This window comes from Melanotaenia boesemani, chromosome 7 (assembly GCF_017639745.1).
Source record: "Melanotaenia boesemani isolate fMelBoe1 chromosome 7, fMelBoe1.pri, whole genome shotgun sequence".
Classification (NCBI taxonomy): domain Eukaryota; kingdom Metazoa; phylum Chordata; class Actinopteri; order Atheriniformes; family Melanotaeniidae; genus Melanotaenia; species Melanotaenia boesemani.
The window spans coordinates 6,066,142-6,093,174 of NC_055688.1; the positions used below are offsets into that span (position 1 = coordinate 6,066,142).

Sequence of the window (27,033 nt, forward strand, 5' to 3'; positions counted from 1 at the left end):
CTCGCCCCCCTCCCACTCAGAAAGAGGAAAGTGGCCCCTTGGGCTGGTGGCTGGCCCCTGGGGGGGTTCGTGGCGTGCCTGGGTTGGGGTGCCTGCTCTGGGCCTGTGACGCCCTTCGGGGCCGGCGGGGGACGGGGGCGCCCTAAGCCACTGGCGGGTCGTCTTCCAGGGGGGAGGCTTACCCCCCTCTGGACCTACATCTCCTGACCCCTCCCCTCCCCACTCTTCACTACATACACAGGTAGGGCCGTGGGGGGTGTGCTTGTTGCGCTGGGCGGGGCAGGGGGGGTCATCATAGTGGCCCCGTTGCTTCGCCGAGCGGCAGCATGCCTCCCAGCTTTTAATTCCACTTAGTCACTGAGCACAAATAACATTTGCAACATACAAACACGTTTTGGGGGGTGGAACATGCGAGGTCAGGTGGGTGGGACTGCTCAGGTGGCCCCACCCCCTCCTCAATGCAGTTACTGCCCCCCAATTTTAACCCTCTTTTTTTAATTGCAAACAGCACATAATATATTCCCTCACTAGTGGGGGAGGGAGGGGCGATGGGGTCTTCAAGCGCCCCTGTCTCCATGGATGGCCCGGGGGCGGGGTGGGCCGGGTGGCCTGTCGCGTTGGCCCGGGGCGTGGGCGGGCTGTCCCGGGGGGTTTGGCTGCTGGCCCTGGGGGGAAGGTGCTGTTTTGGGGGTGGGGAGTGGGGGACTGGGGCGGGGTGGGGGGGGGTGGGGGCCTGGCTCGTGTCTCCTCGCCTCCTGGCTGGGGCTGTCCCCCCGCGGCGTGGGGTGGCGGGAGGATGGTGGTGGGGGGATGGTGTTTGTTTGTGTGTGTGTGTGTATGTGGGGGGGGGGGAAGAGTGGTGTGTGTGTGGGGGGATGGGTGGTGGAGGGATGGTGTGTGTGTGTGTGGGAGGGTGGGGTGTGTGGAGGTGGATGTGTGGTGTGTGGGAGGGGGGGTGGTGTGGGTGTGGGAGGATGAATGGTGGAGGGATGATGTATGTGGGGGAGGATGGGGTATGTGTGGGAGAATGTATGGTGCAGGGAGGGGGAGTGTGTGGGAGGATGGATGGTGGAAGAATGGTGTGTGTGCAGGAGGATGGATGGTGTATGGGAGGGAGGATGGTGTGTGTGTGGGGGAGTGGTGTATGTTTGGGAGAGTGGGTGATGGAGGGGTGGTGTGTGTGTGTGTGGGAGGATGGGGTACGTGAAGGTGGATGTTTGGTGTAGGAGAGGGAGGACGGTGTATGTGTAGGAGAATGATGTATGTGTGGGAGGATGGGTAGTGGAAGGATGGTGTGTGTGTGTGTGTGTGGGAGGTGTGAAGGTGGAGGATGGTGTATGTGTGGGAGGATGAGTGGTGGAGGGATGATGTGTGTGTGGGAGGATGGGGTAGGTGTGGGAGAGTGTATGGTGGAAGGATGGTGAGTGTGTGGGAGGATGGATGGTGGAAGGATGGTGTGTGTGTGGAAGGATGGATGGTGGAAGGATGGTGTGTGTGTGTGGGAGGACAGAGTATGTAAGGGTTGGATGGTGTATGTGTGGGAGGATGAATGGAGGAGTGGAAGGAGAGTGTGTGTGTTTGTGTGTGTTGGTCTGGGGGGGGGGGCAGGACTGGTTCTCGGGGTGTGCGGCTGGGCGCTGGGGTGTGGGGCTGGCCTCTGGCGGTGGCCGTCTGGGCGGGCCGGGTCCCCCCGGGTGGCGTGCTGGCCCTTGGCCTGTGGGGGTGGGGGGTGTCCCTGCGCTCCTGGGCCCGGGCCCTCTGCCCCGTCTGTCCCGGGCGGCCGGTGCCCGGGGGGGTCGGGGACTGCTGGCCTCGGCCTGCCGGGGCCGGTGCCCTGTGTCCGCGGGGCGGCTCCTGCTGGGGTCTCCTGCTGCTGCCTTCCTGGGCGGGCGAGTGGTCGTCTCTGTGGACCGGTCGGGATCTGTAGCCTACGGGGGGGCTGGTGGCCTGGGTCTCGGGACCGCTGGCCTGACTCTGGCCTCTGTTCAAGTGAGGTGGCATCTGCATGATCACTCTGCATGGTCACTCCTTCCTGAACGTCTCCACACAGTCTTTGCGTCGCCATGTGGCCGAGTTCTCCAGCATATCCACACAGGTTTCTCTGCGCGTGTTCTTGAATACAGCAGTTTCACTTATATCTATTATCATATTTTTTTTTCTTTTTTTTTATTATTTCTGTTCTTATTATTATTATTACTCTTACTCTTATTATTATTACTACTACTATTATTATTATTACTATTATTGTGATTATTATTATTGTTACTATTATCAACTAGTTGTGTAATGACCTACTGGCCAGGATGATCTTAGCTATATATGTTGCAAGTAGTATGGATTACATGGTTTTCTGTATAATGTTTTAAGTCCCCACCCGCACTCCCCACACCCTTTCTGTCCCTCTCTCTCCCCTCCCTCTTCTCTCTACTTTCTTTTCTATCTCTCTCTCTCTCTGTCCCCTCCGGTCGAGTCCAGCATTAAGAGTCTGATTTAATAAAGTTTTTCATGTCATCAAGAGGGACTTTATACATGTAGTATAAATCCCTGCTTGATAGAGTAAAATTGCCCAGCACCAGACAGCAGCCAGACAATCATTCTGTTTGCAACGATGCTGGACAAGACAAGTTAAAAAAAAAAAAAAAAAAAAAAAAAAAAAAAAAAAAAGTACTAGTACAGAGCATATTGATCAGGGTTAGGCAACTACATTTGGCCTGGAGCCAAATTTATTCTGACCAAATGAATAGCAGGCGAGTTTTTAACTTTGTGTGAGCTCTAGGGTCCTTTATTGTTCAGCAGGTAGAGAGAAAGTGGGTCAGGGGGACGTCAGTCTCAAACATAGTTTGCTCCTCTTCTGTCGGGTGAATTAAACGCTGTGTCCACAGTAACAGCAAAAGTTATTTTCTTTGTCTTTCTGTCTGCGGTTTTTGCTCCTGAAGGCAACATTTCTTAAGGTTTAGTAACCTTTGCATTGGTCTGTTGGCTGTTGGATTACTCCTGGGTGAAACTGCAGCTAGCTTCAAAGTTAGCTTCCTTCACTTTACAGTAGTGGTGAAGCAGACATGGGACCCTGCTGGAACTAGAAAAGCTGTGTGGTGTTTATTGCTAAAGTTGGTAGCGAAACATTCACTAAACAGCGACTTTCTCTGACGTCCTTGATGTAAATACAATCTGAAACTATTAAAAACTGCACAGAATCTCAGAAGGACTTCATTTGTTTGTATATTGAGAGAACATCCTCTGATGTCACCACTGTAGATGGAAGGAGAAGCAGCGGACTCTTTCCTCGTCCTCTTCCTCCCCTACCTGTCTAAGAAGACATGTTTTACTCTGACAGGTTATCAGCTGGCTCGTCCTCAAAACTCCTGGACAGGATGTCAAACCTGAACCTGCTCTGATTCAGTGAGGAGACATTCTGTATTCAGAAACCAACGCTAACGGTGCAATCAGGTGCTTCCCTTTAGCTCATCATTTGAAAGTGTCCTGATTTATTCTAGTATTGATTAGATGATCAAAGATTCAGTGCTGAGTCTCTGCAGATGGTCACACTTTAAATTTTAATGATCAGAACTCATTAGTTGGTTATAAAGTCACTGAGACGTGCATTTATTATCAAAGCAGACATGTTTTAGGACAAATCTCCGTCTGCTGGTAACGTTCATCTGTTTCATCATGAGTCACTGAGTAGACCTGCCAAACTGTGACACATATCATGATGTGTTATTACACAACACTTTATCATCCACTTGATTTACTGGAAACTTTCAACACTTTTTCCTAAAATGTCTGCCGTTTAGTCAAACTTTAACATGAATTTTCCCACAAAAATCATCCCGTGAGGAGCAGGAGTTTGGCATTACAAATTATGGTTGATAGATAATTATCAACATGGCTGCCTCGGTGCGCGGCTATGTGGTACTTTCATTGTGTTTGTGTTTTTCCAGTGCTCAGCCAAACTTCTCAGATCAGTTTTACCAGAAATAAGGACTTGGATGTTTTTTTGCATGATTTTGAGCAGTCTGACATTTTAATGGAAATCTTAGTTGCAGAAGCAGTCGTTCTGTACAGATGGCTCTAAAAGACAGGAGCGGAGACAGATGGGTGGCACTCGTCATCACTGACATCTGACTGGACACCCCAGGTGCCACCTCAGGTGATTGACAGGTCACTGAAGGAGGCAAACAGAAACATCCTTTCAGACCTGCATGGATCACCAGTATCATTATACCAGTTTAAACTTAAATTTAAAGTAGTTTCTTAATCAGTCCTTCTGTTACGGCCCCTGCTGTTTTCAGACAGCTTATAATTCCTTTGTGTATTATAAGCTTATTAATGTGTTTTGTATTCAGCTTTTGTCTCTTGACATTAAAACGTTACTGAACGCCTTATGAAAAAAAAAATCAGACTATCATACAAACATGGAATTTTAATAATAACACAACTAAATAAAAGTTTATTAAATACTCTGAAAAAAGTACCTGTTCAGTGGTTTAGAAAGCCGAGAGAGCTGTTTGAGGATTATGGATGTTTTATTTATTTATTTTTAGCTGCAGTGGGTTTTTTATGTTAATATTTCTCTTTTAAAGCTGATTATTTTACAAATGGGTCATAATGAACCTTGTGAACTGTGCCAGGATTTTAAAGATAATGTTTTTAAGTGCTAATGTAAAAAAATTGAACGTTCAGACTGAAAGCAGGGACTAAGACACTTAGCTAAAGCAGCAAAGAGACACAACATGAATACAAACAGCCACAAAATGAGCTTGCAAAAAGAAATAAGATGCAAAACCACCAAACAGAAGGTCTTTAAAGACAGAGGGGAAAGGATAACGTGCCACAAAAAGACAGAAAACAAAATAATGTAAAAAAAAAAAAGCTCTAAATAAAAATAAAATTATTTCAAAACGACCTTAAAAGAAATTAAGAGATACTTTCTGATTATAAAATGCAATCACAGCAGATAAAAACAACTTTAAATAGACAAAAAAAGACTGGAAAGAGACATATCACAGAAAAAAATACAGAATGATAACATTTCCAAAACAACTTTCAGAATAACTTCGAGGTGACCAGGTATTATGACTACAAATGACTACTTGGACACAAAACGCCTCCAAAAACACACAAAACAACAACAGGCTTAATAAAACAAACAGCTAACAATACACACAGTAACTACAAAGTACCACAGAAATACACCTCGCTTTGTTTACAAAAAGACAAATGACTTAAAAACAAAAGAGAAATGATGACTGTGATGGCTCAAGCACAATGGTAATGTTTGTCACGTTTGCTTTACACAACACAGTTCTTTGCAGACAAGTAAACATTATTTATTTATTATCTATTTTACCTTGCATTGGTGGTTCGGAGTAAACGTCTAGCAACAACTACACTTTGTTTAATATGTCTTCCTTGTTTATGAGTGGTGGGGCAAGCTTCTTTCCTTGTTTTGATGAATGATTTATTTTGAACGAATGAAAGAGAAACTATATACAAAAGAAAATAATGAAAATGATAATAATTATTGCATCCTCAAACTATAATGTAAAGAAGTTCAAAAGAGAAGTAGGAAGAAGTATACACTTTCTTTTGGAAATCCCACCTCTTTCTACTCATGGTTTGTATATATGTGTGACTAAATAATATTGAATATATATATATATATATATATATATATATAGATATATATATGTGTATTTAAATATATATATATATATATATATATATATATATATAGAGAGAGAGAGAGAGATACATATATATATATATATATATATATATATATATATATTTAGAAAATAAAAAAACTTCAGCCCTAATAGTGACTCCTGTGGTACTCTGCATGTGTTTCCCATGTTCTCTGATTTATATTCACTTATTGGCAACTGTTGCCTGTTCCTTAAATTGTGTTATCCCGTACCTTTCAAGTTTACTTTAAATGTGTTTTGTGAAAAATGGTATCAAAGGCTTTTTAAAGGTCCAAGAATACTCCTACTGCTATTTTTTTTTATTTTTTTTTACTATCTATACAATCTGTGATTTCTTTTAATAAGTCGACTAATGTCAGAGATGTTGATCTGTCTGTTCTGAATCCATATTGATTTTCTGTAAGTAAATTGTGTTTTTCAATGAATTTGTTTAATTTGCAAATAGCTTCTCAAGTATTTTTGAGGATTGCAGGAGCAAAGAAACTGACCTGTAGTTTATGAAATGGTGTCTATCTAGTTTTAAACAGTGGCATCGCTTCAGCTATTTTCATTTTGGCCGGAGATGTACCTGGTTGAAGAGACAAGTTGCAGATGTGGGTCTGTTGTTGTGTGATTTCTTAACGTTCTTCACCGTTCACAAAAGTAGCTCTTACCCCTCCTTCACACCGGGTGCGTGTGCGGCACGCTACAGCTGCGCCGCGGCCTCCACTGGTATTCACAGCTGTTTTAGTCAATGATTTGGTTTCCACCGGGTGCACTGCAGCGCATATCAGAAGCGTCCCAGAAGCGCATCGTCGCGGCGCTTTGCTAAATTTAGACTAAATTTAGTCTATTTTTGACGCTCCACGCATCCAGAATGCATTACTTTCTGCAGTTCAGATAGGGGCAGACAGGAAATCAGACATGGGAGCAGTGTAGAAGCTTCCAGTCTTTTTCAAAATAAAAGTCCCTGTGCATATTTGTGCTGTTGAAACATGTAAACATTACATGTTTAGCCAGTGAGGGGGTCTCAGTGTTTTTTTTTTTTTTTTTTTTTTTTTGTTTTGTCATCATAGACGACAAGACGTTTTCTTGGAAGTGAAGAAATACTCCTTTGATTTTTATGATGTCACGGATTTTTTCAGACACATGTCAAGCTGCTTCAGGGGGATTTTAAAGGAGTGGTCCTGTCAGTGTGTCAATACTATAAAAAGGGTTTCAGTCCCTTACCTTACATTAAAGCTTCATGAATACAGTCATAATCACTATCCTAGCTGCAGAAGCTCTCTTTATCTTCTTCTTTTCCCTTCCAAAAACACTGATTTAGACAGAAGAACTTTGATTTGAGTTACACCATAATCAGGGAGTGGTGGTTACAGAGGTTGCTGGGTTCAACTCCCCAGAGTGCCAACAGAGGGCCCTTGAGCAAGCCCCTTAACCACCCTTAACTTGTCCCTGGAGTCTGTGATTGGCTCTACTTGGCCTATTAGCCTCTTCTGGATGGGAGTTTTCTGTATGAATGTCAGGTCACTGTAAAACAGATTTACTTACAAATAAAGGAACCTGAAAATGTACCAAGATCTAAATCAAACCAGAACTTTTGCTTTTACTTAATTTATTTACCATCATATTAAAACAAAATTAAAAATAAAGGAAGAAAAAAATAAGAACACTGGAATAAAATAAAGTAGAATTAAATATTAAATAATAATAAATGAATAAATAAATTACTATGTAAAAAAAATAAAAAATAACAGTAAATAAAATAACAGATAAAAAGAAGTAAAATAAACCAAGGCCAGATTTGTGACAACAGGCTCAAGGGGATGAATTATCTGTGTTTTTCTTGGCCCTCTGACAGAAGCTGTTTTCAGGAAGTCCTGGATGTGTGTTTTCCATTCGGAGGTTATCTCTGGCTGTTTTCCAGCCATGGAGCAGCAGCTATGCAGCCACTGCTGCTCCCACAAGAAACATTATGGCAAGTCCACAGACAAATGCTTGCTGTTCTGACACGTAAACTCTCCTGAACTCCTCTGAGCATCGCCACAGTGATGGAAGAGGCAGAGGAGCTAATTATATCATGCCGACTCCGTCGGACAGAGGTGGAGGATGTAAATGTGTGTCAGGAAGCTGCAGCTGGATGAGCGGAGTGTCTGCAGCATCTCTGAGAGCTACAGTCACGGCAATGTTCAGCTCGGCTTCAAATGAAGATCAGGAATCTGTGTGAAGTCACAGTTCAGGTCTCTGCTGTTATCAGGGGATATTTAAACTAATTTGGATCATAAAGTTAAACAATGTGTCTGATGTGGGAGAAATGGTTTAAAGCTTCAGATGTAAAGCATCTGAGCTCTTACAGTAACTCTGCAGCAGGACTGAGATCAGCTGATGGAGTACTGGACCCTCACTTATCAACTTTTCTTAGAAACTGTTCTAAAGCCCATCTCTCAAATAAAATTTTGAATCTGCATGAGATAAAAAAGAAATTAGCATTTATCAACCATGAACAGGTCAGTCTTTGACACATCAGTCAGAATGATCTGTTAATAAATCTAAAATGTTCCAAACCTTCATGTTCCTGAACATTCCTTTGTTCAGGAACGCGAACCATACATGGTAGCAGTGCACCTGTTTCCACCAGTGGGTTCACCAACAGGTCCAACACCTGTGGCCAGTGGCCTAGGTGTTAGAGCGAGCGATCCATTAGGCGGAAGGTTAATGGTTTGATTTCTGCTCCCCAGTGTTTAATAACAAACAAAAGACAGTGGGAAAACACAACAACAATCTGGCAACCCAAAAAGGAAACCCATGGGTATAGATTAGTGATGCGCGGGTCGGGTTTTTTTCCGACCCGCGGGTCCCGCTCTTTTAAAAAAATTGGACCGCACCAAACCGCCCCGCACCTCCGCTTCTATTTTTTTAACCCGACCCGACCCGCCCCGCCCCATTAAAACACATGTTATGATATTGACGAATGCTTTTATTTAGTCTGAGAAAGGTGCATATGGTCTCCTAAATTGGCACTGGAAACTGGCAACACAAAATGTATTTTCATTTGAACGTTAAGCCTATAAACATAAATAGGCAAATAAATAAAGTGTTTTAAAGCGTTTAAGTGTTATAAAGCACATAGCCAATGCTGCTGCTGTTGTCTGCACTGATTACCTCGTTGAACCTGTCCCAAACCTGTGATTTAGCCATTTGACCCTCTTTCTTCTTTTTAAGGACGTAAACTCCCGAACGAATGTTATTCAACACTTCTTCTTCCATGTTTTGTTGCTTATCTGCTTGGCGCTTTCTGCACGTAGCCTGCGTAGCCTACTACGCGCCTACGTGGACATTACGTTACAAAACGTGACCAGTGTTTAAATAACTGATAAATATTTTGTCTTACATATTATAGTAACAAAATGTAGACACTGATTAAGGTCTTTATTTTCAGTTTGACAAAAAATAAAATTAATAGATAGAACTAAATATTTCAGAATAGTAAACCACACCAACCCGCCCCGCAGTGAAGCGAAAATTCTTTGACCCGCCCCAACCCGACCCGCGGGTAACCCGCGGGACCCGCGGGTTAGGAGGCGGCCCGCGCATCACTAGTATAGATGTATAGGGAGACTAATAAGGGACAGGTGTAGCAAATGAACAAATCAAACCAGGTGAACTAACGAACAGGAAGTTAAACCTAATGTCTGTCCTATCCCACACTTTCCAGTTGGTGGCGGTAATGCACATCTGTACACCAATAAACTAAAGAAGAAGAAGAAGAAGAAGAAGAAACCTAATGTATTACACAAGAGAAATAAGCTACAAAATAAAATTCCATTGTTGTCTTTGAGTTACACGCTGAAGAAGCAACAAAAAATGCACACATGGAAAAATCTTTCTCTTCCTCATGTATTTTTGTCTGAAAAAGTTTCCTGTCAGAACAACTGCTTCTTTTACTGAATTACAACTAGCAGCAGTGTATCATACTTCTTGGCTCTGGTGACTCTACACAGTCGAGTTTATTCACTCGGCCACTTCAAGGAAAGAAATTGTATGTATATTTATTTTTAGTAGCTTCTAGAAAGATTGCTACCAGCTGCTGATAAAACGCAGAGGCAAGTTAAAGAGATGCAAAAACAAAAGATCCGGTCAAACCTGACCATAGAAGCAGCATAACAACAAAGAAGAGACCGACTTCAACACTGGTTCCCACAGACCTATGGTGGCTGAAAAACCCACAACACAAACACAAACTGATTACAAAAACATAAAATGAAAACGAACTGACTTCAGAAAGAACACAAAGAAAATAAAACCACATTGGATGTGTAAAATCTGGACTCAAATACAACATGAATAACAAAGTGAGACAAAACAAGAGAACACAAAACTACAGTTTTAGATCAAACTGCAAAAAAATCCTGCATTTTTTTATGGATAAAAGACTTGCTGTGGACCAACTATTTTCCACCAATATATATTCCACCAATGGGGGTCTTTTGGCCATCTTTTACAATAATGTTATGAGGAAGGCTCATTCTCTATTGAACTGTCTGAACCGCCCTCTCCAGAATAAGTTAATTTTACTACCTTTGGGCCGCTGCTTCAGGGCATCTGCAGGGAAGACTTTAGGTGTCCTTTGTCCCTGCTGCTGTTCATCTCTTAAAGGGTAATGGCCACCAAGGTGACCTAGTTGGTCTCTCTTTTTGTTTATAGCTGTGATTTTTTATTTTATTTATTGTTATTGAATTAGGTGAATCTCTTGCCACTGGTTTTGATTTTGTTTTTGAATATTGTGACGTATGGCCTGTATGTCTGTGATCTGGCTGCAAAAACATTTTCCCTCCGACGACAATACAGGATTTGAATTGAATTGGATGTCTGTTTAAAACAGAGTTACGAAGCACCACCAAGAAGAAAGAACACAAACTGTTGGATGAACGCCATTCTCCTCCTTTGTCTCTGAGTTGTGTTTGGCTATAGTTAAGTCATGCTGTTACGTAGCTGAGGCATCTGTTGCTATCCGGCTGATACTCCGCCTCTCACGTAAGGTTAAGGTTGGCTGTGGGAATGCAGCGAGTTTACACTTCACAGATTATATCCACACCCTAACCATTCCAACCCGACACTGGTGGAAACGAACCTTTATTGAACTACTTTTACTGGACCCTTGCTGATGTAACAGGACCATTTCTGTTGCTACTGGAGTACAGTATGGCTTCAAAGATTATCTGCTTTTGCAACTAGTCAGAAATAAATACTGAATCTACAGTTATAATTTTAGCCTGGAATGATTCACATCTAAAGGGAGACTGAGTAAAACACATATGTATTTGTCACAGGTAAAACAGGAATTATTCTCTTTACTTTAAGTAACTTTTCCCTGCTTCTCTTCACATTATGAGAAATGTTTTAGTTTGTTTCTACGATCCGTCTCTCTGTCTGTCTTTCAGTTAGAGGACGATATCGTTGCTCGTCCAAACTACTTCACCACCATGAAGAACTTTGCGCTGCAGCAGCCGTCAGAGGAGTGGATGATCCTGGAGTTCTCCCAGCTCGGCTTCATCGGTGAGCAGAAAGATGTGTCTCTTCACTCATGTTAGTCTAAATTTACTGAGTTTTCTGTTGAGTAGAAACTTTTCTAGACCCACCCTGCATATCTGAAGTATAAACCCTGTCTACCACCAGCCAGCTACTGTGTTAGAGAAGGTCCTGCCAAAAACAATAGTTTGGGGTAAATATGTGATGGTGTGAACCATGAGCTGCTAGTTTCCTCCTTCTCACCTGAGACAAACAAATGCAGTGAAAGATATGTATATATATATATATATATATATATATTCCTGTGATGGTTATATCATTCGCCATTAAACAGGAAGTAGCTCTAACCCTGCCGTCAGTTGACCAAAGGAGGTGATATTTTCATGAATAGTTCAGATATCATCAGTGGTCAGACTGTGGTGCAAGTTGATCCTCTCATGAGGGAAATCACCCCTTAATGCAGACAACCTCTGGAAGAATGGGCATATGGCTGCGAGCGAGAGCGGTCGTGCTGCAGGAGGGAGGTTGCCAGCTGATGGGGCGGTGCAATAGGCCGGAAGCGCCGTAGGTGCGAGGGCCTTCATCTCTGCTTGCAGCTTTAATTTTTTTTTTTTTTTTTTTTAATAAATGCGGTTTTAATTTATGCAAGACAGCAAAGGTAAGACATGTTTTCAGACTTTTACAAACGTAAAGCATAAATCTTCTTCTTCTTCTGCCTCTGGTTCGATGAATCTTGGTCATAAGATGAAACTTCCAGCTGTGGAATCTGTGAGATGTGAGCTTTCAGTAGAGGAGTCGTTTGTTCATATTCATGGGGAGACATCATCTGTGTTTACATATTTTTCGGACTTTGTGTACCTGGTTTTTGACTTGTTTGTTGTCTTAACTGTGTTTGGTGGTCATAGAAATGGTTTTGCTGAGCTGTTATATGAGAAAAAAGATAGAAGCTGTGAGATTCTCATCCTGCTTTCTGTCTGTTCACCTGATGCTGATATTCATCACATATTGTTCCTTCTGTGTTTAGAAGGAAGCAGCTTCACAGCTTTAAATTCATCCTGCTGACGTTTTACCTTTTAGTTAGTAAATCCTGAACATTTCATCCTTCTTTCTCATAAATATTTGATTTTATAAATATATATGAAGAAATATTTTAACTGTTGGTGTTTAAAGAGAAAACTGCTGCTAAACCGATTTGTGTTTAGTGCAGGGGTCTGCAGCCTTTCCAATCCAAAGAGACATTTTTCCCTCAGCCAACTAAATAAAACTCCTTTAGAGACGCAAATGTTACAAGAATTTTCAAAAAGGCAAGTTAATATATATATATTTTTAATGAAAAGCCACCATAGGATATTTATTTTTGAAGAACCACATTTTTATTTCCATTCTTAGGTTTTAAAATAAAGAAAAACATTAAACCTTTATAAAATGAGGATAAACAGACTTTCTTCTAAGGGATGTAGATATTTGTGGAAAATTATGTAAAAGAAAAAAAAGTCCCTGGTTTCCAACCTAATGACAAGAAAGATAGATTTAAAAAAATATTTTAGCCACGTATTTAGAGGCATTGTGGAAGGTCCAGAGAGACACTTGCAGCTCCAGAGTCGCAGGTTGGAAACCCCTGATGTCGTGTTAGTAAACCAAAACTTACTTCATTTTCTTTATATAGCTGTAGGCCTTCTTTTAAAGGAAAGAGACATTTTGCGCAAAAAGAAAAAAACCTTAATGCTCAATTAAAAGAATGGACGGCGTTAATTAATTGCTGCATCAACACGCGATGCGTTAACGTGCCCAGCCCTAATATATATATATATATATATATATATATATATATATATTTGTGTGTGTGTGTGTGTGTGTTTCCTTCACTGTCTTTTTTTTTTTTTTTTGTCCTTTAAAGGAAAAGCAAAATTAACCAAATTATTGGGATATATATTGTATATCATCATTTGTCCAAAACATATTGAGATTTAATTTATTTAGCCCTATTATAATGTCCCAGTAATTACCAGAGATTAAGTTCATTCTTAAAAGAGGTTTCTCTCTGTTTTCCTTTGGTGGGTGTCTACCACAGTTGCTGATTTCTCCTCCTCCAGGTTTGTTTCCTGAGCAACAACTTCTTCTACTGAATTACAACATGTAGCAGGGCAGCCTATACTGCCCCCTTTAGTCGGTCTGCACGGCCAAGTTTCTTCATATTAGTTCAAAGTTCTAAACGGGAAATCTGATTACTGTCAGCTTCTCATTTTTAACTTTCTGAGCATAAGTAAATACAACATTCTTTCCCAAAGTATTTTTTCTGGTCAGCAGCAGTTTTGGGGTAATTACTCTATAAAAGTAATTAGTTACTAGTTACGTCTGTAAATTGTAATGAAATTACTTTACTTGTTACTGCATTTGAAAAGTAACTTCACTAAATATTACTTTACTTTATCATTTCTTAATTCCCTGTGTAGACGTGGACAAACGTCATAGCCAAATCATTGCTGCCTGTCTGTGTAGTGTTTACTGTATATTGTAAACAAAATGGCTTTAAAACCATAAGAAAAACATCCCTGTTTGTGGGAAGAAATGGAAACACTTGTCTCATAATCATTTTATCTAGTATTTTTCTAAACCTGGACGATTCAACAATCAACAGGGGGAGCACGTCTCCTACAATGAACCCTGCAACTAGCTTGTTAATTTCTGTCTTACCAGCTGCTGCTCTCCAGGAAATGTTGAAAAAACTTAGCTTGTTTAGGCGGGTCGGCTGCTTGTTTAGGCGGGTCGGCTGCTGAAGGACTCCTTCCACAGACCGGCGAGCAGGATCTTTTGCCACAAGTTTGGACTGAAACTGGACTGAACAGAAAATAATGCGAATATCACCACTGACAAAAAGCCCCTGTCTCCATCTCCATCTCCATTTTTCTTTTTCCTTAGTGGGCGCACAATCAGCTACGTCACGCAAATCTATCTCTATGGCAACGTGCCCAGGCAAGCACACACACAGGCAGCAACATGTGTGTACCACTTAAAAAAGATCAGAACTTTACACATAGGCAAACACGGCTCGAGTAACGCAGAAACACGCGTTACTGTAGTCCAGTAAAGTCATTTCGTTAACAATATTTTAAGTGTAATGCATTACTTAACTTTGTTACCCAAACAAGTAATATCGTTACTGTAACGCGTTACTCCCAACACTGGTCAGATGTATGTCTATTTATTACAGCCATAACAAACAATGGCCGACCTCTGCTAAACAATGTGATACAATATGATATAGTACAATACAGTACAATAGCAGACAATATGATTATACCTTTACTGTCAGAAAGATGCAAAGATGCTTTGCATCAGGTCAGTAATACAACACATGGACGTTGCACACACAAAGTCTACAGCGCCACTTGCTGACCACACAACACACACTAGTTGATTCACACCAAATCTGCTGATAGAGAGAGCAATGAACATTTTCAGATAATTGATAAGTTAATGTGGATTATTCTGTCTGCTGATCGATGTGACGATGGCCAACCTGCATCTGATCTGCCTGATAAACCTGTTGGGGTAAATTCTGACTCCCTGGTCGGCCGGCACCGACGTGAACAGACACTGCTCATCTAAAAACCACAGGCTGATCTGAGGTCAGGTTTCTCCTCAGGAGCATCTCCAGCAGATGAAGCACTGAGGTCATATAACTCTTCAGAGTAGCAGCAAATCAGTGTGTGTGTGTGTGTGTTCACCTGAACTACAGACACACACACCTGAGGTGGACTGAACCATCTTTTGAGTGCTGACCTGCTCTGTGGGGGCTGATTTTCAGGGCAGTAAGTTGAAACAGGTTTTTATTCAAGCAAAAAAAACAAGTCTTCTCCACAGTTGGATGATTCTTAAAAAAACCTTTGACTGACACTGATGAGATGTTTCTGGACTGAAGGAGTTGATATTTACTGTGTTTGTCAGAGCTGAACACACCTCAGGGTTCTGATGAACTCACAAAGCCCTGAAGAGCTTAGAAAACCTTCAGCTGCTGTGTGTTTGTAAACTATTTTACCCTTTTTTCATTAACATTTTAACATTTTTCTGACCTTAAAAAATATGTGTTTCTGACTCATTTCGATGGCACAGAGACATTATGATGCACATTCTTGGAGATGTTACCCATCAGCATCTCGAGGCTGAGAAACTGCAATACACAACTTTTTGTGTATCCCCCTTACTGCAGCATTTTTCTTCACGGCACCATGCCTCACACTAGCAACTGGATATCAACACTGGCCATTTGGAACAGACATTGATTATTTAAAGAAAACACAAGATGTCATTATCAGAGGAATAGAGGAAAAGAAAGAGGAAAAAGGGACAGAGCAAGAGATAAAACAAGATTCAACATCAGACTGACTTTTACTGGCTGGAGAGATCTCAGAAAAGATACAGGATGAAAAAGGATGCTGAATAAGTAGGGGCACCACACTAAGAAAAATCATTTGTGGGGCTTTCAAACCTCTTTCATTAATTTCTGATTAATTGAATGAACTAAATTGCTCTCTGCAGCGCCCCCTGCTGAGTGGACATGACATCTGCAGCTGTGGATTAACTAAAGCTAAAGACAAGCTAAAGCTAAAAATGCAGCTTTCAGAGGAATTAACATTGGACTGTTCCCATTGTTTAATAAATAATTTTTCTGATACTTAAATTAATCTAAAGGACATTTGTCTTTAAAATATTTTCTTTTCCCACTGTAATAATTTACTATTACAGAATTTTTCTTCCATTAAACCTCAGTGTTTTCAAAAGGAAGAGAAAGAAAATGTTAAGATGACAAGTCATGTATTTTCAAAGGACTCCTACCTGAAGACGGGAACTTTCCTGATGTTTTCCTGGGCACAAGATCATGATTAAAAAGCTGCTGGGAAGTAGAATGTCCTGGAAAACAGCCTGTAGTAACTGATGCTTTGAAGAACACCTGTGGAGGTGTTTTACCTGCTCACTGTGAGGCGATTCATCCGTCCTTAGGAGGGACGGCAAGATGCAGCAAATAACACAGTCAAAGGTAGAGAATTTACTAACAGGAAAGATAATTCTCTAATTCTACATGCTTGTGTTTGATGCTGTTTATATAAAAATGACATCACATGACACTCCATCACACACACACACCTGTACAGGTGGAGGTGATTTCTAATTTCAGAGCAGACCTGCAGGTTTTTTGTTCTCCCCTGTTTTGTTTTAAGCAGGTAGCAATCAGATAGCTTCACTGCAGCACTCATTAGCATTCAGAAGCTAACTATTGTTAACAAGCCAGACAGCTGATCAATCGGAGAAATGAAGACGAGAGCAGAAAGATCATTTGGAGACGAGTGTGAGAGAAAAGCAATGATGCAGCTGAGGGGTAGCTTCTGGTGATGGACTCCTGATGGCCCCCACTTAACAGTTTGTCTTAAAACCAAATATTAAAGGCCAGGACGGGAACTTTCCTATAAGGACGTCTCCATGAGACACAGTTCTGAGAACACAGTTAAAGGCTACAGATTTATAGATAATAGAAAATAAATCAGGCTGAGGTTATGTTTGCTTTGTCACATTCTTTCTTATATATAGATTATTAAAAATGATAAGAAAACCATCTTTAACACCTTCTGAGGAGAACAAAAGTTCTTCTACCTTGAATGGGCTGTTTTCCTCCAGAACCATCACCACTGAAGGTGAAATGACCTGGAAGTATCAGCAGCAGCCATGATAAGAGCTGAGGAAATGAGATGCCATGCTTCCTTTATCATCTGCTTTATGAAACATCGGAGCATCCTTTATGAAAGAAAGGAGATAATTCTGTCCCTTGATTCCTTCTGGCTGCAGCTTTCAAGGTGATGCAGGATTATGCTGATCCAGTTGTGGACAAATATGAGTACAAAAGAATAAGTGTGAGCAGCTGTGGCAACAACATCTTTCACTTTTCTGACTTCACATTTAATTTCTTATTACTAACTATGAATATGAAGTTATATAAGATTAGGACAAAAAGTAAGGAAAATGTTGTTTGGGGATTTTTTTTCTTTGTTATAACAATGCTTCTTCCCAGTAAACCTGATTCCATTGGAAAGTCTGTTTATTTACCTTTTAGCCTTCTTAAACCTGAGGTCCTTCTATTGGGGGACTTTGAGAACAGATGGTAATGTTCATTTTGGAGATGTTTCCGGAACAGTCTGGACTAAAACCTTTTTAATTTTGTTTACTTTATCAGAGTTGCCCCGTGCAGAGATAATGTTCACATATTATACTATGGTCTGATAGAGGTTTAGAGCTGAAGCTGCATAATTCCAAAGAGAGATTCAAATTCATCCTAGAAGTATTTGGCCTGAAATTTTTTTTCATTGGTACTATGTACCATCTTCATTTAGTCTTTGCCACTAACACATATACTGATATTTAAACAGCCTAACAAACCTTTCGTTAGTGTGACTTCAGAAGTATTCAAATAGACCCTGTGGTTGCAGATATATACTTATTTTATTATGGTTATATTATTTTCTAGCAGAAAACACCTAATACAAACAGGCACAGGGCTTAAAAAGTTAAACGGAGGCACATTTGTGAGGGTAATGCATTGTGAGTTGGATAATATGAGTTGAGTATGGACTGTGCCCAATAAAAACTTGATTAATTTATTTTAATCCCTCAAGTTTTTAATAACCAGAGCTCATTTTAGCCCTTTTTATTCTAACCCTTTGATGCTGTATGTATCATATTCAACACACAGTTTCTGAGCAAATTTCATCACTTTATGGTAAAAAACTTAGCTTGAAACTGTGTTGTTTTCAGTCTCATACTCAGGCTTTAAAGGGTTAAGAAAGTGAAACGTATGTAATTATAACATAAGATTTTTTTTCCTTTGTTGGCAGCAAAATACTTTCATTTAAGATAGACTTTAAAAAAAGAAAAAAAGAAAAAAAAAACAGGACTAACATGGAGTTTTCCAGTGGATCCAGTGGAGTTTTCCCTTTAAAACTCCAGTGGATCGGCAGTGCCAACGAGCGCTATCACTTATGTAGTTAGCAGTTACTCAGGAACAACAGCTATCTTGCTGAGAATCCTCTACTTTTAACTGGAAATTATGATGAAGCCACTTTCTGATTTCTATCAATCAGAGAGCTTAAATTGACAGTAATCAGGAGCAGCCACAGATCAACAATTGAGCAGAAAGTTCTGTGTGTCTGAAAAGAAGAAAACAATTTATCCTCTATAAAGCCAAGAAGAAATTTTAGATGCAAAGTGGCACCAAAAGCCAGCTGAGCTGGCGTTGGTTTTGTGAGGGTGGTAGGTAAATAGTAGCATAAATAACTGTAAATAGTAAAAAACAGAAAAGTAGCTGCTTCTGCTTCTGATTGGTGGAGGATATGATCTTGTAATCTATAGTTTGTCATGTAATATGGTGAAGAAGTCGAGCTCCTTTCTATCTCAGACCAGACTGCAAGCTTTTTTAGTCATTTCTTGAAAACCTTTGTGTTTCTGCAGCGACTGTAAGAGTTGTGAGAAAAAGACCGCAAAGAGGTTGTCTTCTTTCTGCAGTTGGTTTTATCTCTATAGTTTTCTGTTTTTTTATGTGGTTGTTTTTCATCTTTCTCCATCTTTTTGCTTTGGTTTTTCTCTGTGGCCACCATCCATGTCTTTGTCATCATTTGAGGATCTTGGTGGTCTGTTGGTGTCTTGTCAACAATCCTTGTGATTCGAGGTCAAACAGACCTCTAATCTTCCTGCTGTCTCTCTGATGGATTGCTGTTGTTGTTGAACTTTAAAGATGACCTGTGCCAGCTCGTCGACATGCAGATATCACACATCAACCTCACTTCAAGGCTTTTCTGCAGCTTTTCCAGTTAAATTGGGTCCTCTGAACGATAGTGAACATAAAAAAGCTTAATTTGTTTTAAACTTTGCCTCCTTGTTTATCCTAAAACTGAACCTGTAACAAGCACAAATAAGAGCCGAGTGTTTTAAATGTGTGAAACTGGCTCCCTGTCACACCTCTTCATCTCATTACAAGCCATCAGGACAGAAGTGCTCTGCAGGAACTCGGTGAAATCCCTCTGCTGCCGCCTCGAGGCATCGCTTCTTCCATCAAAACAAATGAAACATTTTATTGATTTCACTAATTACAACAAAGTAAACAATCAATACTGTTCTCATGTGTTCTGAACCCGGAGGGACGCTGAAGACTCCAAACTCATTTATTTTTATCGGCTTAAGTGGAGCATCAGATGAGAGTTAACTTTGTTATTAAAGAATCGTGACTAATCAGACGAAGCTGAACTTTTTAATGGCTTCAAATGAACTCTTTCAGCAAGGGGACATTGTTAGGAGAGGAGATGAGCTTCGTTTCATCATATTCTGACTGAATATGATGAAACTGTTACTTTATGGGTCGTCTGACACTGAAGTTAATGGAGGAGTATGTGTCGCGCTCTTTGTTCTCTTTAATGACAAAACTGTGTAGGACAGCAGAAGACGATGAAGAGTCCGGTTCAGTGAAACTCACATCTGCTTCAGAGGATAAAGAAAATGAGACAAACAGGAGCAGAAACCAGAACCGGTGTGTTTACTGTGTGATGATGAAGGTGAATGTTGCAGTAATGAAGAACAGGGAGAGCACTGACCACATGTCATCCTGGCAGAAAGGTGGTTGTTGTGGAAGAAGCATCTGGAAAGTTCACTTCTCAACATGATGGAGTTTTTTGATCAGTTGGTGTGATAAAGAACTCTGATTGGCTGCTTCTGTTTGAGAGTTTTAATGCAGGTATAGAAAACAAAACAGAAGCTGCTGCACAAAAAAAAACATACTCAGATACTAATCTATTTTAGAAATTAGTTAATTAGTTATAAATGAATTAATTATAATATTGTTCATTTTTGCATCCAAGCTCCAAGAGTTTGGACACGGTTTAAAATGTAAATAAAAACAGAATTTATTGGTTTATAAATCTAAAAAATCCATATTTTATTCTCAATAGAAGATAAAACACATATCAAATGTTGAAATTGAGACATTTTACCATTTCGTGGAAAATATGAGCTCATTTTTGAATCTTATTGCAGCAACACATCTGTAAAAAGTAGTTCCAGGGTGATGTTCAGCGTTGAGTAGCATTTCCTCTTCCTGCTGGAGTTTTAGGAGGAATGTTGTCCCATTCTGGTCTGATGCAGGATTCTAGCTGCTCTACAGTTCTGGACCTTGGTTGCTGGATTTCTGCTTCCATGATGCTCCAGATGTTGTGTGTTGGTGAAAGGTCTGGACTGCAGGCAGGCCAGTTCAGCAGCCGGACTCTTCTCCTGTGAAGCCATGCTGCTGTGATGGATGCAGGATGTGGTTCAGCATTGTCTTGCTGAAATCTGCAAGGTCTTCCCTGAAAAAAACGTTGTCTGGATGGGAGCAGATGTTGCTCTAAAACCTCCATGTACTTTTCAGCATTGATGGAGCTTCACAGATGTGGAAGCTGCCCACGTCATAGGCACTAATGCAGCCCCATCCCATCAGAGATGCAGCTTTTCACCTGTCCACTGATAACAAGCTGGATGCTCCCTCTCCTCTTTATTCTGCATGACACGCTGTCCATGCTTTCCAGAAAGAATTTCACATTTTCATCCATCTGACCACAGAACAGTTTTCCACTTTGCCTCAGACCATTTTAAATGAGCTTTGGTCCAGAGAAGACAGCGCTGTTTCTGGATTCTGTTCACACATGGCTTCTTCTGTGCATGATGGAGCTTTGAACTGTGTTCACAGACAGTAATCTGGAAGTCTTCCGGAGTCCATGCAGCGATTTCCAGTAGAGAATCATGTCTGGTTTTAACGCAGTGCTGCCTGAGGACCCAAAATCACCAGCATCTGATTTAGATCTTTGGTCTTGTCCCATGCCCACAGAGATTCCTCCTGATTCTCTGAATCTTTTGATGATTTTATACACTCTAGATGGTGGGATTGTCAAAATTTTCCCATTTCTTTATTGAGGGACATTTTTCTGAAATTATTCCACAATTTTTAGACACTGTTAGTCTTAGATTGGTGAACCTCTGTCCATTTTTACATCTGTGGGTCTCTGCCTCTCTGAAATGCTCCTTTTTATACCCAGTTACTGACCTGTTGCCAAGTAACCTAATTAGTTGTCAAAAGCTAATCCAGTCTTTAATGGTTTGTGCCGATTACTTTTCCAGCCTACTGTTCCCAAATACCAAAAAGAAATTTAAAATGGAAGCAAACCAATGCTCGGAGGTTCACTTATCTTACTGATTCTGACCAGTTGCAGTAATTGCTAATGGAATTAGGTGAAAGCGTAAGCTAAATTATTAAAAAATTATTAAAAGTGGCTCCTCTCGGTTTCTGTACAGTAAAACTACATGTAAAAAGTTAGAAGAAAATAAAGAAGTTATTGGTAAATTTCTGAACTTCCTGCTGATCTTTGTTTTTCTGACTGAATCCGTTGACGGCAAACCTCCTTCAGTAGTTTTTGTCAGATTTGATGGAGGGATGACAAGGGGGAAGCCGAGATGAACAGACTGAGAGGTGGAGGTGAGTGCAGATGGAGATGAAGCCTAGCAGGAGTCTTGTCTCTGAGCTGGAATATGATGATGATGACGACAATGATTTCTTACCTGGATGTTTGTGTTTTTTCATCTTATTGTGTTTGTTGTCAGCCTGTACTGTCTGATCATCACAGCCTTCCTCCTCCTCCTCCTCCTCCTTCTCCCTCGGCTCTGACCTTATGAATCCTTCCCAACCAGTGTTGCCTGGGAGCGGCGGCTGCTTTAATAAATTCACGGGGGTGAAGCTGACTCACTGAATTAAATCAGACGGAGCTGCAGCGCTGCAGGGCCGATCTCTAATTCAACTGCTCACGTTTGGGTTTTGCAATTGCTAAGTTTAGCTGCAGTTTTCATCTGCAGGGTGGTTCGTCGAGTTGCCACGCTGAACATCCTGCCCTCCAGAGGCTGACATGTCCAGACTGATCAGAGAGGACCAGATGAGGGCAGGAGCAGGCCCGAGCTCATCGGCTGGCCTTTTAATTCGTCATTGTTTGAGTCCAGTGAGACGTCTGTGCAGTTCACTTTTTGACCTTTAATTTTCAGAGAAGCTCAGACCGACACTGTTCAGAGACATCAGACAGATGAAACCCTGTCAGGCGTCTGAAAAGAGCCGCTGAGCTCATTTCTCCAGGTCACAGTGAAGCAAAGGACTCAATCATCAGATCAAAAATTGAACAAATATCTCAGATATCTTTTGTTTTATCTCATTTCATGAGTTCATTTTTCAACACGTTTAAAAGCAGTCAGGATGGAGTCATTTTGAGCTGCAATGAGGTAAAAAAAATATTTTATTTCAAACAGGTTGCTGACGTCGTGATTTGGTCTGAAATCAGCACAGATGAAAGTCTTTCTGAATAAAGATGTTCAGAAGATCTACAATTTGTCTCCAAATGTTAGAGAATCATAACAGTCTAAAAACAAAGTTCCTCAGAGAAAGATTGAAGGATTTCCATATTTTTCCCTCTACAGTCAGAATATCATTAAACTGTTCAGTCAATCTGGAAGAATTTCAGGATTTCAGGGGAGAGAGTCTAAGCTGGACACCGTGATCTCTGATCCCTCAGATCGACCCGCATCCAGAACCATCATTCATCAACAGCTGATAGAACCATGTGAACAAGGATTACAGTGGAAACCTTTGTCAAGCTCTACAACAGAGTTACATTCGCAGATGTAACTTCAGACTTTCCTGAGCAGAAAAGACGCCGCATGTTACCTGGTCCAGAGTTCCAGAGGTGTTCTTGACATCTCGACATGAAGGAATCTGGGATGTACAGTGAAAACTGTATGATGGTCAGATTACTTAGTTTTCCAGATCTTTGATTGAAAAGCATCCAGACTGTTGTCAGCAACAAGATGAAAAGCCCAGTTCTGGGACGGAATGGGGTCGGATCAGGGTTCTGATGGTATGGGGTCAGATCAGGGTTCTGTGATGGTACAGGGTCTGATCAGGGTTCTGTGATGGTCTGGGGTTGGATCAGGGTTCTGATGGTATGGGGTCTGATCAGGGTTCTGTGATGGTCTGGGGTTGGATCAGGGTTCTGATGGTATGGGGTCAGATCAGGGTTCTGTGATGGTACAGGGTCGGATCAGGGTTCTGTGGCGGTACGGGGTCGGATCAAGTTTCTGTGGTGGTCTGGGGTCGGATCAGGGTTCTGTGATGGTACAGGGTCGGATCAGGGTTGTGTGATGGTACAGGGTCGGATCAGGGTTGTGTGATGGTCTGGGGTCTGATCAGGGTTCTGTGATGGTACAGGGTCGGATCAGGGTTCTGTGATGGTACAGGGTCGGATCAGGGTTGTGTGATGGTCTGGGGTCTGATCAGGGTTCTGTGATGGTACAGGGTCGGATCAGGGTTGTGTGATGGTCTGGGGTCTGATCAGGGTTCTGTGATGGTTCTGGGGTTGGTCATTACTTGATTTAGATTTCCTCCACAGTTTAGAAGAATGCAGAAAAACTGAAAGTGACAAAATCCTAAATTAAAAACAATAATACAAATATAAAAATAAAAAAAAATGCATCAAATGTGATATAGATTAGATCTTAATGCTTAACTTTGTTATTTTATTTTTACTTTGAAAGTTAATTTTCTTTTTACTCATGAATTTAGTTTCACATTAATTGACTTAATTTATTCTATTATTTATGATTTATTTTTATTTCTGGTTTAATTTTTATAAATGTATTTTTCAGAGTTTATTTATACATTTTAAATAACATTTTTCATTTAAATATGTTTTTTTATATAGTTCTGAGCACATTTTTGTTCCAGTTTGCATTCAATTAAATGAATAAGAAAAGAAGTTGAAATCAAGTGAAAAATTAAATTAATGTTGTTAAATTTAAAGCAGAAATGTAAATATGTGTAAGTTTCCTTAAATTATTTCATAGCTAAATTCATTCTTTTATGCTATATGTCTATTTTTAAGTAGTTTATGGTTTTTTTATTTATTTTGAATGAATTCATATCAATTTCTTCATAAAAAGAAAAGCATCACAGAAAAACTGAAGCTGTTAAATGTTGATCCTGATGGTAAAACCGAGTGGCTTCGGCCCGTCTGGCGTTTGGCTGCTCTGACATTCGGCCTCCTGGTTGTGTTGAAACATTTGTAGATCAAGAATCCTTGCCGATTCCTCACAGCTGCTCGGGGATTTGAACCAGCAGCTTTTTACTCGTTGGCATTCATCCTCTCTGATTTCATGGCTTCTGCTCTGATCCAAACAAATAGTGAGAGGCAGTAAAGTGAAATAAAGCAAACTGTCCATGTTTCTTCTCCGTGCAGGAAAGATGTTCAAGTCTTTGGACCTGTCGCTCATCGTGGAGTTCATGCTCATGTTCTACAAAGACAAACCCATCGACTGGCTGCTGGACCACATCATGTGGGTCAAAGTGTGCAACCCAGAGAAGGATGCGGTGAGTGGCTTCACTGAATCTTCTACAAAAACAGCTGATAGTAAAATTATTCTGAGGTTCTGGATCAGGTTGGATCTGAGGATTGCTTGTCAGTAACTGCTGCTGTTTGTCTCTATCAGAAACACTGCGACAGGCAGAAGGCCAACCTGAGGATCCGATTCAAGCCATCGCTCTTCCAGCATGTCGGTACTCACTCCTCTCTGGCTGGAAAGATACAGAAACTTAAGGTAACATAAGAGTTTCTGCTGTGTGCAGCTACATTTCTGTTCAGCATCTAAAGCCCAGCAGGGACGCCCAAAAACCTGCCAGCAGCAGACAGAAGCAGGTGTGTTTCTGTTGGTTTTTACCAGAAATATGCTTACTCCTTTAAATCACAGGTTCAAATCAACTTTACTAGCTATTATAAGACTTTGGTGACATTTCTGCAGAGGTTTTCCCTTTTTTTAAGATTTATCCTTTTGATCCTTTTGAGTCTCTTAGATACATTAGTTTGCATCTTTTTCTGCTTCTTTTACATCCAGTTATGGACATTTTGTTGCTGTTTGCAGTAGCGTTGCTTTATTTCCCCTAACTTTCCTCTAAGTTTTGCAGCATCTATATGCAGTTTACATATGAAACACAGCATCAGTCAAACCTTTGGACATACCGTCCCATGTAATCTAATAGGAAAGTGAGTCTGAACTTTAAATATTACTGTATATATTATTTAACTATGTATATTTTAAAAAATAACAATAATGTCTCACACTTACAGCTCAAAATATAAAACAGAAAACAATAATCACCCTTGGGCTAAAGACGCAGAACTAGAAGTATGAATAAGTGTCACCAAGCCGGCCTTAACTATAAGATTTATTACAAAATGAAAGTAAGAAGACTCATTTTAAGGGTAGAGAGGATGTCTGTGGGTCTGATACAGAGTCATAAAGTTTGCGTGGTTGTAAATGAATGTTTGCAAATGATCTATTAGCAACAAAGTGAATGTGATAAACCAATATTACTCAGTGTGAGTGTCCGGAGCAGCAGGTGTTTCAGATTCTCTTTCTGAAAACTGTTGACCGAAGACTCGGACTGAGACTGCAGAGTCTAAGAAACGTATTCACTTTGTTGGTGCTTTGTTTGTTTTTCTCATTTATTTATTTATTTATTTATTTATTTATTTTATTTAAGTGGTTTAGAGTTGAAAAGTTAACATTTATTTATAAAAAATAATAATAATAAATTTTTCTGTAAAATAAAAGTGGCATTATGTAAATAAACTGGCATTAATAGAGTTAAAAGTATGAAAATAAATTCACATTTGTTGTACATATTGAGGACTGGAGGGAAAGAAAATATATTTTTATTTCATCTTTAGTATTTCCAAATATGATCCAGTGACCAACAAGGGCCTTAAGAGGAAAAGTGGGATTTTTCTTTTTCTTTTTTTTAAGTGGGGTCTGAGGCTTAAATGTTTACTTTTTTTCCCACAATACCAGAAATATACTCTGCTAAGTCACAGAGGTAGTTCCACCATCATCCATCTTTAAAATCTACTTCCCTGTAAGAACCTGCATCAGTGTTTGAGGACAGGGAGCTGTCTGCTCTCTGATTAGACAGTTTTATTTGTCACCATCCAATCGGTTAGAAGAGTAAAAACAGGGTCAAAAATCTGCATCTGCAACTTCAGAGTCTTGCATGCAGTTGGGATACGCTTTGCATCCGTGAGCAGATATTTGCAAAAGCATGTCTATTTTTCTTGACAAATACAAACCTTTTATAACTCATGTAAATTCTTTTCTACACATTCAACTTGAATTTCTCAGGCAGATTTTTTTCAGGGTGACATAGTTAGATTTACAACTGCAATCTTATTTAGAATTTTTTGCAAACATTCTGTTACAACCACTAAATCTTTATGACCTTTTCGAGCCGTTAAGTGTCTGCTTCCTGAAGCCAAACCGGGAGCTGGTTCCTCAGAGAGGGATCTGACAACTGAAGGTTCTTCCTCTTATTCTACTTTTAGCATCTCTAATAACCAGAGAGAGTCTGAGAGTGAAGTAATCTGTTGGGAAAATCCAATGGTCACTAAGAGCTTTATATGTGAGGAGAAGAATTTCAAATTCTATTTAACTGGACGCCGATAAAGAGAAGATAAAACTGGAAAAATACGTTTTGATGATACTTCCCATCAGGACCCGCACTGCAGCATTTTGGGTCATTTTCAGAACCTTTCTGAGACAGAACAATAATCAGTAATTGCAGTAGTCCAATCTGGAAGTAACAAATCCATGGACTAGTTTTCCTTCCATTTTGGGAATATTAAAGAAGGTGGTCCTAGAAACTTGATTTACATGCGAGTCAGAG

General features: G+C 40.4%; 1 protein-coding gene across 1 annotated transcript in view; it reads left to right on the forward strand.

The window, feature by feature from the left end:
* The window catches only part of mgat4b (alpha-1,3-mannosyl-glycoprotein 4-beta-N-acetylglucosaminyltransferase B), a 160,195-nt gene that overhangs the window by 107,231 nt on the left and 25,931 nt on the right, over positions 1-27,033 (forward strand). Inside the window, exons 8-10 of the mRNA XM_041989906.1 lie at positions 11,129-11,243; positions 24,557-24,687; positions 24,807-24,914. Coding sequence (XP_041845840.1) covers positions 11,129-11,243; positions 24,557-24,687; positions 24,807-24,914 — 354 coding nt within the window. The remainder of the gene's footprint in view (positions 1-11,128; positions 11,244-24,556; positions 24,688-24,806; positions 24,915-27,033) is intronic.